The sequence below is a fragment of the Rhinoraja longicauda genome, chromosome 2 (genome assembly GCF_053455715.1).
Source record: "Rhinoraja longicauda isolate Sanriku21f chromosome 2, sRhiLon1.1, whole genome shotgun sequence".
Lineage (NCBI taxonomy): Eukaryota > Metazoa > Chordata > Chondrichthyes > Rajiformes > Arhynchobatidae > Rhinoraja > Rhinoraja longicauda.
Window position 1 is genome coordinate 67,985,489 of NC_135954.1, and position 15,254 is coordinate 68,000,742.

A 15,254-nucleotide genomic window follows, 5' to 3' on the forward strand; every position below is an offset into this window, starting at 1 on the left:
GACAATTATATTATACAGTAGTTAGTTTTTAGTGTAAACGCTTTTGTAATAGTGCATCTCCGGTTCGTTTAGAGATTGGCAGATTTTTTTCCACGTCACAATGTTTTTTGTTTGGTTTGCTTCCCAGAAATTCATACAGAATTACATTTTGTTTTATTTTTAACTGAAGATGATTGGTTCCAGTTTGGGTTTGTTTTGGAATGTTTCAGCCTGAAGTATTAAGAGTTTCTGAGGTAGATGATGAAGGGGAGGGGGTCGATGAGGTAGAGCTGGATTTGTCTGAAGTGTCTTCTGTGTTTGCTTCACTCCCAGGCGTGGCAGGCGAGGCTGAGGTAAGACCCTCCTTTTCCCGCTTTTTCTGTTTCATGCGTCGATTCTGGAACCAAATTTTCACCTGGGTTTCGTTGAGCTGGAGAGCTGCAGCAATTTCCACCCGCCTGGCCCGGGTCAGGTACTTATTGAAGTGGAACTCCTTCTCTAGCTCTGTCAGTTGCTTGGTGGTGAAATTGGTTCTTACTGTATTGGGTTGTCCGGCAAAACCATACTCTCCAGCCTTTCCTAAACCGGTAAGAATTGATCACAAAACAAATGAGTAAGTCACAGAGGATTTGAAGAGAATAATGTTTCAATTGCTTGCAAATTCCGGTCTAGGTTTCATGCACCGAAAAAAATAATATTCCTGCGTAGTATTTAGGGTACATAGACAAACGAAATTATTACCGTCATATCGTCAATTGGTTCATGTTTAACATCGACTTCGGGTGAGGCCCAGAGGGATAGGTACAAAATTATAGATCACTGGGAGGGCGGGGGGGGGGGGGGGGGGGCAATTCAGACGAAAGCTAACACCATGTTGGCTTAAACAATATACAACAGATTAAGAGTCTTTGGTTTGGCCATCACTTTTCCAGTATACTTGCGAGAGTCTGGCTTCATCCTATAGTTTAGCATAAAAAGAGATATACACAGTAAATCCACTTTACCTGTCTTTGGCGGATTCCTCTTCACTTTCATCCACTCAAAGGTCTGTGCTGGAGGAGAGGTCTCAGCAGACGGGGAGCAGCAAGATTCGTGGTGACCGCCAGGAGCAGGTGACAGAGGGTGACAGCCTGCAGCCAGTACTAAGCCCTGCTGCTCTTGCTTGTAATGGTGATGGGTATATTGGCCTGGTCTCACCATCCCGCCATAGCTCTGGTGCTGTGGGTTAATCGCTGTGGCAAGGTTGCCAGGATAGGCAGCAGGATTACACTGAGGATATCCTCCGTTGCCATCAGTCTCTTGATTCAGTGAGTAGTGATGACTGTAGCCTGTATTAAAGCTTTGTGCTGGGTATCCCGTCCCACAATTAGGGTGGGCACTGTAGGGGATGCTCAGGTTGTTATGTGTGTAACTAGCATGTTGATGGTGGTGATGATGGAGAGGAGCGCCTATCTGAACACCTCTGCTCACGATATAGCGGTCATCAACGTTGCTGTTATTATTGCCAACGGCACAAGACTGATAAGTTGTAATTCCTTGATCTGCATGGTAACTTCTGGAAGAACAAGTCCCACTTTCTCCGCTAATAATAGAATAGTCTAGGAAGGAGTTCATCCTTGCATTGTCCATCTGTCATGGGATAACCAGCCTATAAAGTGACTGTTCCCCAACCTGGATGGACCGTGCCAACTTCCCCACTTCCTCAATAGAGCTGAAAGAAAATGATATCAATATACAGTGAAGTGTCGCCACGTGACTCCAGCCAGCCAACCACCAGGCTCGCTGCGAAGTTTGCATGCTCTTGCGGTGATCGATCACTGTAGTGGCATTTAAATTACAAACGCTCTTCCATCAAGGTTGCGAGCATTATTAGCCCACAAATGCATTATACTTCAAAGCATGCCCAGCAGAATGCAGCAGGAATTTATTCAAGATACACGTACTGTTCCACTTGGGTCTGCAGTGGTATTAGTGAAGGCGCCGACCGCGCGTCCACAATGGGGAGATATCCGTCTTCTTCCGCACAGCAGCCTCTCAGACAGGTAAGGAAAACTGCTCGAAGCTTTAATATTGAACACTTTGCATTTGAAAGCGTTGAGAAAGACATTCGTGCCATCCTCGACCTACGGGAATTAGATGTTTCTGCCCAGTGTCTCAGCTACAGCATAGAGGCGAACAATCTTTTATTTATTTGAAGCACACAACTCGCCGATCTGAGGTCGGGAAAATCAATGCAAAACCTATCATGCGTTAGACCGGACGGCGCACTTTAATGAAAGAAAATACAGGTAACTAATGCAGTTCCTTGTGGCATGGGATAGCCCGGTCAAATTTATTATTCACTGATTATACCCCCAATGATAATCCGTGCAAAGCGGAGGACGAAATTATTAATTCGATCAAGAGGTTTATGATGTAGATATTTATAATTAAGCTGTGTGTGATGTGGCGTCCGCTTGTAAAAGGAGGCGCCATGTCTTCAGCGTGCACGGATGTCAGCACAGCCTATCAAGGCCTGGCCTGCGCCTTCCCTCAGCTTTCCAGCTATTGGCATGGAAATGAGCAGCCTTGTCCACCGAACACAGGCTGCTGGGAGCTTCCCCCTCACTATAGGATTACAGGCAGCCAAAGGATATTCCTTACATTGGCAGGCTGCCTATTCATTCTGGTTGCTGCGGGAATCAGAGTGTACTTTTTTTACACACACGGAGTTATGAATAATAACTCCACTTGGCCGTAGCATAATGCAGCCAAACGCGGTCGATTCGAAGGCGCAGCCGCCCATCTGTCAGCTTCCTGTAGAGTCCTCTCAAAGCAGAGAGGGTCGGTCATGATTTGAGATCAATCTTTTGCGCATTACAGACTGACGTGGATCAGGTTTACAGACAATAATTTACTCGGAATAATTAATGATGTCAAACGGTGGATTCTAATCCCACAGGAAAATTGGCGTATATCAACAAGAGGTGGAAATCGAGACTACTTCTATATACTTTTAGCTTATTGAACATCAGCATGGGGATTAACAACAATTAAAAGATATGTTTCTTTCAGTGTTATAATATATTTAGCTTTCTCAAATCAACCAAATACACAATTATAACATTAGCAAATGAGCTAATTATTGCTATTTGTGTTTGTGTTTAATGCATTAAATATATATAGTGAATGTATAATATATAGTGAACAAATTAGGAAAAGAATGTCAGCATATATTGCATATACTCCCATATTAAGGAACAATTTTGTAAACACAAAATCACTCTGTAATCCATTCATTGACCTTAGTAAAACACCCAGTTTAAACCAGTGGTAAAAACGTACTGGTGCAGATACGGCTTCATATCCAGCAGGCAACGGGACCACAGAAATGAATGGTAAAGTACTGAGAAAATATATGATATTTTTTTCAAGTTTATAAAAATATACTTTTGTCACTGATTGCAGCAGTAGATTGTGTCGATTTTCCTTCAAATATACTTTTCCCCGTCCTGAATTCCTTCAAAATGTATTATTTCCCGTTTATAGAACGCGGCAATTAGAAGTTATATTTTAATACATTTTCCCCGCCTTCCATGTGCTCGTAAGTTGAAACAAATAATCAGCTTTACAGTAACAGGCAGCTCCGCCATTTTTATTCACTGGGTCTGTTCAATCAATGGAGAGGAAACTCCTCTTGAAGAAATCTGGAGCATGTGGATTTTCAAGGGAAAATAATGTAAATGTTGAATTTGCAAATAAAAACAATTCTCCCCTTCCCTAAAAATAATTTATCGATTGAAGTATCCCACGGACGCTCGTGAGTAATCTACTACCACATCTCACCACCACCCAGCCACACACCAACACACATACAGACAATCTCGCCCGTAAACCAAGGCCGCCTGAGCGTATTTAACTGTAATTGCCTTAACCATGCCATTTGTGGAATAACTGGGCGTGCTTCCCTCCTTGATACGTTTGCAGGAAAGCCACATTTCTGGTAGCCTACCCATTATGTCGTGTAAAGACATGTTTCATAGCGACATGTTATTGACAATGCGTCACTGTTTGCCCGTGCGTTTGCTTTTAGTAGCCAAAAGTATCGTCTTCCCCGTGGACAGAACATAGCAGCCTGATCAAGTTTAAAAAAACACAATTGCAGTAATAGCGTACAATTAAAAAAGCTCTTTCCGCCATTTTCCTGCTTAGTCATTAAACAATTTGAACTCCGGAATAACAGTAACATCGCTGTAAATCCGTAAGTAGTTTGTTTCAAATCCGAAGTGAGTGTCAGCAGCGCAGTGCTCTGTGAAAATGAATTACGACTCAACGCCTACAACCTAGAAACTGACAGAGGATCCCCGGCCAGCCAAATACGTAAGATGACTTTTTTTTTTGTTATGTGCTACTGCGATTGATCCATTTGATGACATTCTCATTCATAAATCAGGGTTGATTTATGAGATTGGGAAGTATTACCTCCAGAGCCGTTCCCGTCACTGCCTTGTGCAAAAGCCTAACGTGCTTAGGACACAAACACGAACGCTGGAGCATCGCCCCTCGTAATCAAAGTTTCTTTTGAATCGAAATAAGAACTACAACAAATTCTTCGGGGATGACCATGTGGTGGGATGGGGGTGGGGGTGGGCATTGTTATAAAAAAGGTTAGAACAAAAAAAAGAATGGTTGCCTATAAATCCCAATGCACAATGAGGAAGCATTCCTACAGCTGTTGATTTATTTGTACAAATACAAATGTGAAAACAAAGTATAACTTATATTGCGTTGTATGAAACGTGGTCAAAAATAAGGTCATGTTTAGTGAAGACTTTTATCCAAATGAATTTTATCACAAAGTAAACATTTGTGCTGAATAGGGAATAGGCTGCACTAACACTCTCCCGAAGCCCATCTTTTTTAGTTGAATCAAATCGTTTCTCCATATATTTCGCAGGAGCAATTAAAAAAATAAAAGTAGTAAAGTGCGTGGTAATATTTTGAATCTTTAACATCCCCTTTTTAATACTAGGTTGATCGCGCATGACATAGTAAAACATGAGAATCTATATTGCTGATGATGACTGGCAGCAAGCGAGATAAGGGATAGTGGAATCGGCGCTAAAGATTAGCTACTGACATCAATAAATAAAGAGCGTTGTTTGATAACAAGTGCACATGGCCATGGACACTTAAACCTTTCTCCTTCTTTCCTAGATTTTCAGAGAGGTGGCTGATAATTCCATGGTGAAATCGTAAAGATTAAAAATGTTAAGAAGATTTTTCTGCAAAATATTGTTGATTTCCACCTGTGGCCGCTTGTTTGCTTTTATGCAGTTTATGAAAGTGCTAATGTATTGTGTGAGTTAATAAACGTGACTTAATTAGATTTACTTCGTCTCTGTATCACAGTTTGGTAAGTTTTCAACCATCGATTTATTTTTTTCTCTCTCTGTGGAGGTTTACTACAATAGAGATACTGGATTGTTTTCACCTTTTTCAATAAATACGTTAAGAAAAAGCAAAGAACGAGACTGACCAGCGTCTTCGATTTCATTAATGAATTTATGTCAAAAAGAAAACAAAGGATATTTATTAAGTGTAAATAGTCCTGAGAGAGAAAATGCTTCAGGGTGGCTACCTGTAGCGTATAATACTTTATTCTATCAAATTATTAATGGAAATGCACCCTAAAATAATACAAAAGTAAAAGAGGTAATAGAGCGATTGGTCAATATGTATCAAATAATTTTCACGTGGACCCATGTATTGCTGAAGAGCAAGTTGTGAAATATGGGGGAGAAAGTACAATGATAATTGATTTTTGCAATTCTACGTGGTCCTCAACACATTCAAGTTAATTAAAATGGAAAAAATACTGACCATTTGAAAGGAAATGAAGGAAAGGAAACGTATTTAAAAGGCATATTTTCCTTACAGCGACTGTTCAGTTAGTAGCTCAAATGCTGCAAATCGATTGTAGTTAGAGTATCCGTAAAAAAGTCAAAACTGTCAGCAGAAAGATCCACAGGGCTGTCCAGAGACCCTGGTAAACTAGGCGATACTCCATCTGAAAGCTGCAAGCAGGATTCTGTAGAAAACACATTAAAATCCTGTAAAGAAGGGACATCAAGGGCCTCTGGACTGTCATTGTCCAGGCCAGCTGCACAGTTCTGGGCCATTGTTGACAGGCAGTTTTGAACAGTGGGTGACTGTTGATGAAAATGTTTTAGATTTTTCTCATTGATGGGTAAAGGCGAAACTGGGAAACTTTGGGATTCTCCATTGTGTAAATTCTGGGCCTGCTGTTGAGTCAGTGCATTGGTTTGAAAAGTATAGCCTTCCCTGTCCAAGAGAGCGCTAGTAACATTGTTGATGCCTTGCTCAAAGAGTGACTTCTCTTCGTCATCTTCAGTTTGCCCACTGTCCTCCAAATTCTTAAATTTGCCATCTCCGTTTTGGTTTTCTTTGCATTGGGTCTGTCTTTTGTGCTTCATTCGTCTGTTTTGAAACCACACTTTCACTTGTCTTTCAGTCAAATCAAGCAAGGCTGCAATCTCCACCCGCCTGGGTCGACACAGATACTTGTTGAAGTGAAATTCTTTCTCCAGCTCCAAAAGCTGTGTGTTGGTATAAGCAGTCCTTAACCTCCGCGATCCCCCGCCTGTATTATCCGGAATTTCATGAGGTTCTACAAATAAGTGGACGCGAAAAAACAACCATAAAACATATTATAACCACTTGAATCAAAATAATATAAAATATAGACTACCCACTGCAACAAAATGGCCGCCTGAATGCAGTAAATCCATTGTTTCAGAATCTGCGGCTGTGGCGTATATAACTCTTTCTAAAATATTAAAGATATTGCAAAATATACATGTGCAATAGCCCCAATCTTACAGCCAAGTTCGCAACAGCCTTTGCACATTTGGTGATCTCTGTATCAGCTGCTTTACCATGAAAGTGCGCTCATCTATCACTCTTCATTACTGTCAAATATAAAAACTCTGGGATGGGGAGAGCACAGAAGGTCACTTTCTGACTAGCTCGCCAAATAAATCATTCTCCATTAAATAAGTAGGAGAAAGTGCTGCGATTTCATAATTATTACCTAGCAGCCAAAATAAAACTGATTAAACACTCCATGCAAATAAGTTAGACTAACTTAAGACAATAATTACAAAGGAAACGTCTTTGAGCTGACCTTTTTGGGAAAGACAGGATTCTGCGGGTCCACAAGAAGCAGGCAGGTGATTCTTCTTGGAGTTTTTTTTCTCTTTCATCCAGGGGTATTCCGGAGGTAGAGTCGCGGCTGGTAAAGGACTTGTGCCATTTGGGCTCTGTTTTGGCCGGCTTTGGCGAGGGTGACTGCTGGGATTCAGGCTAGGGATGGTTTGCTCAAAAGGAGGAGGAATCACTGTCGAGTGTGAAAGCGTCGAGTTCTTGATTGATGAACTTTGAAATGTATCACCGACAGGGGGAAAAGATGTCAGGCACTCAGCAAGCGACGGCTGACTATTGATAAAACCAATTTCTCGTTCAAATTCGTAATTCATTGCCGTCTCCACAGAACGTAGGGGAAGAAAGTTAGGTGTTAGTTATCTTTTTGGGCCGTTTTAAAAAAATAAATATCGCTGCTGTTTTTTTCTAATTCACTGATTACAGCCGTATGGGGACCGTGCTACTATTAAACTATTGAATTCATGGAGACAAGGTTGAAATTGGACCGAATTCGCTGTCACATGATTGCGTCTGCCCAATGACAATTTGGGGTTTAATCAAAAGAAGGCACTGTCTATGTGATTGATCCAAAAAGTCAGAGAGGAACGCCTCATTCTGGGCCAGCAGTGTTTTGATTTCTACTTTATAATCAATCTTCCCATATTAAATGTGTAAAAAATTTCAGTTTTAAAGCTTGTGGAAATCAGTTCACACAGCCTTGCTTGTTTCTTACTGTCTCCCTCTCTGTCTCCCGCACACTTGCTGGCTCCTCTTTCTCTATGTGTTACCGACTGTCACGAAGACGACTTGCACCTCACAAATCATCTTGCACCTAAATCTGACGCCTAGAGTCATTAACAAAGTAATCCATTAATCTTCAAAGTTTTGACATTGGACCCCAGAACCCAGCCACACAAGAAGTTACACAAGGCGAAGCGACAGCCATTTGCTTCCATGCTTTCGTTGGGAGTTCTGCCCCCTATTATTATATCTGTACTGTACCGGATATTCCTTGATTTTTGTGCTGTACGGAGGCAATAATTCACGCAGGAGATCGAATATGGTGGTGATTCTGGATACTCCATTACATTTTTATAGCCGTTTGTTTATGGCCAACGAAAAACGTAAACGGCATATCACTGCAGGTATTGTATTATCTTATTTTAATCTGTAACATGCGAGGATTAGCACTTAGTTATAATAGGTTACTGTATTTAAAACGTTCGTAAAGACACTTGCAGACCTAAACACACAAGCATTCGTACAGATAAACGCACGAATCGTGAAATAGATGGAGAAATAGAATTGTTAAAGACATTACAAAACGAAACCGTTTTAGGAAGAAACTACTTTTCTTAGCGTGGTTAAATAAGTAAACCGATATTTGGCTTTCAAGTACTTATATTTAAATTAATCTTTGAAAACATTGTGGTCTGTTTTCATCTAAATTATGAAGGGCGGGTGTGGCGGTGGGACTGGAGAGGGGATGAAAACCTGGTCATGATATACATATTCGTTCTTCCCAAGCAGTATTTTATAAATATACGAGCACTTATTTAAAAAAATCTCTTTCGCGAACGAGGAATTCATGGGTGCTGGAGGTTTATTGAAACGAGCAAGATGGAAATGGTGGTGTGGTTTGCTAGGCCTCCGTTTTGCTTATACCGCAAACAAAGCTGTAAGGAAGTATGTGCGCTATCAATCTTGTTCGGCTAAAGGTCTGACAGCTTCTGGCCCCAAGAACACATTTAAAGCTTCTCGCTCCAATGTCGAATATCATGAGTGTGAGAACACTGTTAGGTGCTTAAAAATGTTGCAGAGAATATTTTATTTATCTTCATAGCAAAACCAACGCTGCTGTATTATATTACACTAAAGGGTGAGTTCGTTACATCAAGAAACATTTCATGATTAACACTAGTTTTCCTGCTTCCAAGTTTCGAGTGAGGACTTCGGTGCTAACCTACAAATGGAAAGAGCTTTTGCAATTAAATGAAGCTTTTGTATGTGAAATGTGAGTAGGTGTTGGCGTTCTGCACATTTCAGTGTCTCTATTGCGAGGATATGTGGGCGAAAGCCAATCCCTTTTATTCAGTTTGTTAGCAACATCAAAAGAAATGGAACAGAAAATAGCGTATTTTAAGAGATGGAAATGTTGATTTTATGAATATCTTTGTCGCTTGTAAAATTTGTCAATAAAACAGAAACGCGGGGAAAGTAGTTCAGTGCTGCAGCCTAAATATTTTGAGGGAAACATAAAGATCATATTCCTCTACGCTGTTTAGCTTGCCACTACATTGTGGGTAACCTGGTATTTTGTTCTGTGATTAAGATTCGGTTTTATTTTATTGAAGCACTTTAACATTTTAATTCATTTAAAATTGTACGTTTGAATGCGCCTAGAAGATGATAAATATTGAATTAAAATAACGCGTTTGCGGGTTGTTTCGTTGGGATTTAACCTTTCAAAATTAAAGAAATAAAACTTTACTGTATCATTGCACTGAATCGCAGCAATATTTCGGGTCACATCAAAAGGATGTTCTTGTTAAAATAATTTACGTTCAACTAATTTGCGGGAAAAGTTGAGGCTTCTCCGAAGGTTGCGCGCAGTTTTTTCGTTCAATCTGAATTTATCAAACTCGTGCTTCATAATAAATTGTTGGTCTAATGCAGTCTACCTTAAACCTCAGTTCGATGAGCCGCACTTTAGTTGGATCACATTTAAAACGTTGCTACCGGAGCAAAGAAGGTCTCCCATGCATTTTGAGTAGGAAGATAAATTAGACAACGTGTCCTTTGGGAAGCACGGGAAGAGAGGATGCCGGCATCATGGCGTCTCCTTTCTTAGTGCGTAGACACTGTTCAATGGGAAAGAATCTCTTTTATTACAAATATTGCCTAAAGGGTACAAATTTTCTTTTTTTAAATTTGTTCCATAATTTGAGAAACATGCGGGCATAATCTTACGTATTATAATGGGCTTTCTAAAACAACATTTATATCTGTATATACAGTACGCAACTATATTTGGAGACATAGATCTTGACTTTATGGATTTATTAATGAACGTCTGTTGTATCTAGACTTAAAATCTTTTAACAATTAATAAACCATATGAGGTAATTTTTAAAGCTATTATCAGGCTAGAATTGTAATGTATCGGGATACTTTTATTCTTTCCAGCTCCTTTGATTGACGCTGGAAACGTGCAATAGGAAGAAAATGCCACCAGAATTCACAATAATTGCTGTAAATATTGAATTTCTCAATATTATTTTCATGGCATTTTTCAGTTTACACGCAAATACTTTTGGGTGAAATAGTAAGTGACAAGTTCAATGGAATTAAAAGGATATTTTAAAATTAAAAGGGCACACCACAACAAAATTGTTTAAAAAAAGGTTCGTTCGCATTTATTCGTATGTTGAACGTTAGGCGTTTAAAGATCTCAACTTGAATGTGTGACTGATGATACTTCATTATTTAGAATCGGCTTACATATGGATTTTGTATAATTATCAGCTGGAATTTAAAATCTTTACAAGTAATGCTTCTAAATCACGTATTAAACCACATGAGTCAAATATTTTTGAATCCTGACTTTTTCCCTCTTTTTCTCTCCTCTCAGCATGTGGATTATATACTGGAGAAGGAACGAGGCAATAATGGCAGTACATCCTGGATGGTGATCCTTTGAGTGTGCATTGTAATATCTGAACCTTTTCATATGTGCTATGTATATGTCTTGATCAAACAATCTATTATTAATAATTAAAGAAAATGAATCCAATATGCATCCTTGTCGAGCTTTTTTTTCCTGCATGGGGAAATAAAATGAGTCCTTCTGTTTTGGGGCTTCAATAAATGCAGCATTGGAGACAGATGCAAGCCACATGAAAATGGATGATGTTACAGTGTGGGGGTTGAAGCACTTGGCTGTCGCCACACAACACAAAGGAATCCTGACTGCAGGGCTGTGTGTTTTGCTGTGTACTGCTGAACTAGCTTACATTTTCACAAACATTTCAAAAGGGAAGTAGTGTGCAATGTTTTGCAGAGTTAACATTCCAAGCAACACCGTATTGCTGACAAAAAAATTTATTCTTCAGAACTAGCTGTTCAACGGATATCTCATTTGCAGCATGGAATGCATATCTAAAACAAAATTGTGGCAATTCTGTGTTTCATTTTAAGAATACTACAGTTACAGACTAAATTTTGTTTTCTTGGCATCATTCCCACAATTGACCAAATTGCAATTCTTTATTACATTATGAACAGAAAACTACTTTTCTGTGTATCTTACAGGAATTTAAAAAAACATATATATTTACCATGACTTAAAACACAAGGCTGAACATAACCAAGTAAATAGTTAATGTACAGATCTCTTTATAAATATGTGTCAATGGGGATAAATAATATTTTAAACACTTAGATTATTCTCCTTTGAAAGAGCAAATAAATAAATTTGAATGTTCACCAGCATACACACATACTGAAAGATGGACAAGAACTCCTATTTGCCCAGGGAGCCCCTGTACAAATGTATCGATCTTGTTTAGCCATCCAATGTAAAGAAGTGCAATATAAACCATATACTGTTCCTCGTAAGGAAAAATAAAGCACAAACAAATTCACGTTCAGGTATTTTTTTTAGAAAATTTGTTCATATACCCTGTTCCATAAGAGTAGAAGATTATATATGCAAAGTTCTGGAAGCCTTAGTACTTCACTTCTACTACTGAATGCTAAGGCTGGAGTCCATGAAAAGAACAACCACTAACCAGAGACAGAGTAATACAAGCAAGGATTGGTTGTCCATAGAAACACCATTAAATGGAAATTATAAAGAGTGATACTAAATCAAAAAAAGAGATAGGAGTGGAAGAAGGAATGTAATTATAGCGAAGAAGACATAAATGCATAAGAAAGTGATAGTAAACCAGCAGCCAACTGGTCCATTACAGATGGGTCAGTTTGGGTGCTTCCTGAATTCTTCCCTGAGACGGATGGTGTGAAGAAAGGTCTGTGTATGTGGGATGTGGGTCACAAGGTCCATGATGATGGTTGCTGGTCATTGGCCCTGCACCGTTATAGTCCATATTTCCAGAAGGAGGATGGCCAAGATGGGTTAGGCTGAAAAGAGAAGGCCCAGAGCTTGGCATGGATTCTACAAAGTTCCCTCCAACATACACTGGGCTACCCTGTAAATGAGGCGTCCCATAGCCGCCATTGCCTTGAAGTGGGTGTGTGTCATATTCAGGCGTCACAGCTGTTGTCCCAGCATATCTCTTCTGCAGAGGCAGGCAATTGTTGAGAGGCCCAGGATAAGATGTAGGAATGACATATGCATTTTGATGAGGTTTGCCAAATGAAGTAGGTGAGTGAGGATCATATGGAGCACTGGTTGCCAAGGGATGCATCGAATTTGCATATCCTCCTGCAGCTGAAGGTGGGATGGGGCTTCTGCATGGTGACTGTCCGCCAGAGGAAGTGAGCATGCCTTTTGCTTTCTGATCCTTCTTGTATTTCATTCTCCGATTCTGGAACCAGATTTTGATTTGTCTTTCAGTAAGGTTTAACAAATTGGCCATTTCAACCCTCCGGGGCCTACAAAGATAGCGGTTAAAGTGAAACTCCTTCTCCAGTTCCACTAGCTGAGCACTGGTGTATGCTGTGCGTGCCCTTTTGGAAGCAGGGCCTGATGGACTTTTTTCACTAGTAGAACTTTCAACTGCAAATAAAGAAAACAATCATTAAGTGTATCTGTAAAGGTTAGAAATATGTGCATTAACGTTCCAAAATACTTGTAAAAAGTTACAATAATCCATGAAACAATCTGTAAGTAGACTTCTTAAAAAGTATGATGCACGTTATTAATGAAGTTACAGAATATATACATAGCTAATCACAACATTTGGTTATGCTTAGAAATGAAAACTAATTTCTAATGCTTGATGTATTTTACATAAAACACTAACAAACCAAATAGAATTCCCCCTCATCATATATGAGAAAAGTGCTTGTTTATAGACAATAGACAATAGGTGCAGGAGGAGGCCACTCGGCCCTTCGAGCCACCTTTGAGCCACCATTATGTCACCATAGTTCCTAACATGGCATGTTATTTCAAGCTATTGAGCAGTTACTTAAATATAACATTTGCCACTTGGTTACATACAATTTTCAGTGGTTCAAGAAGTTGGCTCACCACACATAATCAAAGGTAATTATTAATGGGGAAAAGATTTTGTCCTTCACAGCAATGCACAGTTTTAATAAATGAACAAAAATATATTAAATGTGGATAATGCCAGTTTATATCCACTGATTACAATTTGGAATTATGGTTTACAGAAAATTTATCAAACCCCCTTACTAACATATTTTTCAGTTTGTGAATATAAATATAGGTTTGCATAATAGTGGCTTGCAACCGCAGATGCAATTCAAATTTCCAAACATTTCTAATTTATTTCAATTTATAATAGCATCACTGCTGTCCACAAATCCTGTTACTTCTCATATACATATCTATACATTTGGAAATATATGTGTGTTTATATTCAAATTTTGCATTTTGCAACTGACAACTGAAGCTGAATCACATATACACTGGGCAATAAAACTTGAAATTATATGAAGAATATGTTATTCACTGCCCAGTCCAGGGCACTGACAATATATTTAATTAACCATTGGGACATTACTGAAGATTTGCGAGTATTTTTCCAATCAGTGCAATCATATTCATAAACAACAAACATTCTTAAAATAAACCTGGTATAATTTAAGCTCAATAATTTAAAGTATTGAATAAATGTGTATGTATGTCTGTATGTGTGAGAGAGATATAACAGCAGTGGTATCGAAGAATAGGAGGAAAAGAGAGAGGAGGGTTGAACACTGCAATAAAGAGAAGATAGGATGAATTTTCTCAACTCATATCGAAAACATTTATCTTAATTTACTTAAACTACATTTAGAACATTTGGATGCTTATGTTCACAGGCTATTTGTCCAATCATTGTGTGAAAATGACCGAACCATTTTAATATAAGAAAATAACTGCAGATGCTGGTACAAATCGAAGGTATTTATTTCACAAAATGCTGGAGTAACTCAGCAGGTCAGGCAGCATCTCAGAAGAGACCCATTTTAATAGATTAGAGTTCCACAACTATTACAATTGTTCCATGTTTGTCCATATATGATAGAGAGAATGGGAATCACTACATTAGCACCTAACTTATTGGCACACTGGCATGGCAATTAACGCTCAAAGGATAAGATAGGATACAATATACCTGAACTAGAGCTGCTGGTCTTTTGCTTGGTGTTTTGGCGTGAGTCTTTCATCCAAGGAAATATTTGTTTACTAATGGTGGTTTGTGAGGTAAGTGTGGGATTTTTGCTTGTGCTGGATTGATTCGAGTTGTTGCTGGTATTTTGGGGTGGGGATACAGAAGGTGGGGGTGGGGGTGGGGGTGGGGGTGGTGGAGGTGGTGGTGGCTTCTGTTGCTCTGCAATAACTGGGAGATGGCTCGTTTGGTTGGCACTGGTTCGCATGCAACTCTCGTTAATATCATTGGGTTTGTGATGAGGGACAGTGCTAGCAGGTGACTGTAGAGAGCAGGCAGGCCGGTGATAGTCGTTTTCCACATGGGATGAAGGCGGATATTGCTGCTGATTGGCATTGTAGTTAAAACCATTTGCTCCTTGGTATGTGTAACCACCGAAAATTGCAGAGCTGTCGTAGTATGTCGCTTTTTGCATCTCGTTGTTTCCCAATATTTATTTCACAAACTGACAGGGTCTTGACACCCTTATAGAATAACATTGGCACCCGGTGTCACGTGACTCTTCCTCCAATGGCCTCCTCGGGTAGACCTAGTGTTAGAAGAAACAAAACCATAATGGTGAAATAGTACAAATCCATCTTACTCTCAATAGCAACTGACATCAAAAGCCATAAAGGAAAAAGTGTGCAGCAATATTTGGTCACACAGCTTAGCCCTAGGCATTTTGAGTATAACAGCGGTTTAAAACTGCAGTAAAGACTCAGT

At 39.4% G+C, this 15,254-nt stretch overlaps 3 protein-coding genes and 1 long non-coding RNA gene across 8 annotated transcripts; 1 reads left to right on the forward strand and 3 right to left on the reverse strand.

Moving 5' to 3' along the window:
* Positions 1-205: 205 nt before the first annotated feature.
* hoxa1a (homeobox A1a) lies at positions 206-1,608 on the reverse strand. Its single transcript, XM_078428278.1, has 2 exons — positions 984-1,608; positions 206-558 (listed from the first exon to the last, which is right to left on the reverse strand). Exons 1-2 carry the CDS (start codon positions 1,606-1,608, stop codon positions 206-208), a joined length of 978 nt encoding a protein of 325 aa, XP_078284404.1.
* Positions 1,609-5,909: 4,301 nt separating this feature from the next.
* hoxa2b (homeobox A2b) lies at positions 5,910-7,517 on the reverse strand. Its single transcript, XM_078428291.1, has 2 exons — positions 7,166-7,517; positions 5,910-6,649 (listed from the first exon to the last, which is right to left on the reverse strand). The coding sequence occupies exons 1-2, from the start codon at positions 7,515-7,517 to the stop codon at positions 5,910-5,912; spliced, it is 1,092 nt and encodes a 363-aa protein (XP_078284417.1).
* Positions 7,518-7,939: 422 nt separating this feature from the next.
* LOC144609905 (uncharacterized) lies at positions 7,940-10,961 on the forward strand. Its single transcript, XR_013549380.1, has 3 exons — positions 7,940-8,327; positions 10,369-10,434; positions 10,814-10,961. It is a non-coding gene; the product is annotated as an uncharacterized LOC144609905 (long non-coding RNA).
* Positions 10,962-12,149: 1,188 nt separating this feature from the next.
* On the reverse strand, positions 12,150-15,028 carry LOC144609909 (homeobox protein Hox-A3). 5 transcript variants are annotated; one of them, XM_078428320.1, is made up of 4 exons: positions 14,496-15,028; positions 14,300-14,309; positions 13,366-13,380; positions 12,150-12,906 (listed from the first exon to the last, which is right to left on the reverse strand). In XM_078428320.1, exons 1-4 carry the CDS (start codon positions 14,962-14,964, stop codon positions 12,150-12,152), a joined length of 1,251 nt encoding a protein of 416 aa, XP_078284446.1. In that variant the 5' UTR covers positions 14,965-15,028. The 5 variants fall into 5 exon arrangements, with proteins under 5 accessions (XP_078284446.1, XP_078284437.1, XP_078284465.1 ...); XM_078428311.1 differs by lacking the exons at positions 13,366-13,380; positions 14,300-14,309 and adding an exon at positions 13,776-13,787 and having other exon boundaries at positions 12,150-12,922; XM_078428339.1 differs by lacking the exons at positions 13,366-13,380; positions 14,300-14,309 and having other exon boundaries at positions 12,150-12,889.
* Positions 15,029-15,254: the final 226 nt, after the last annotated feature.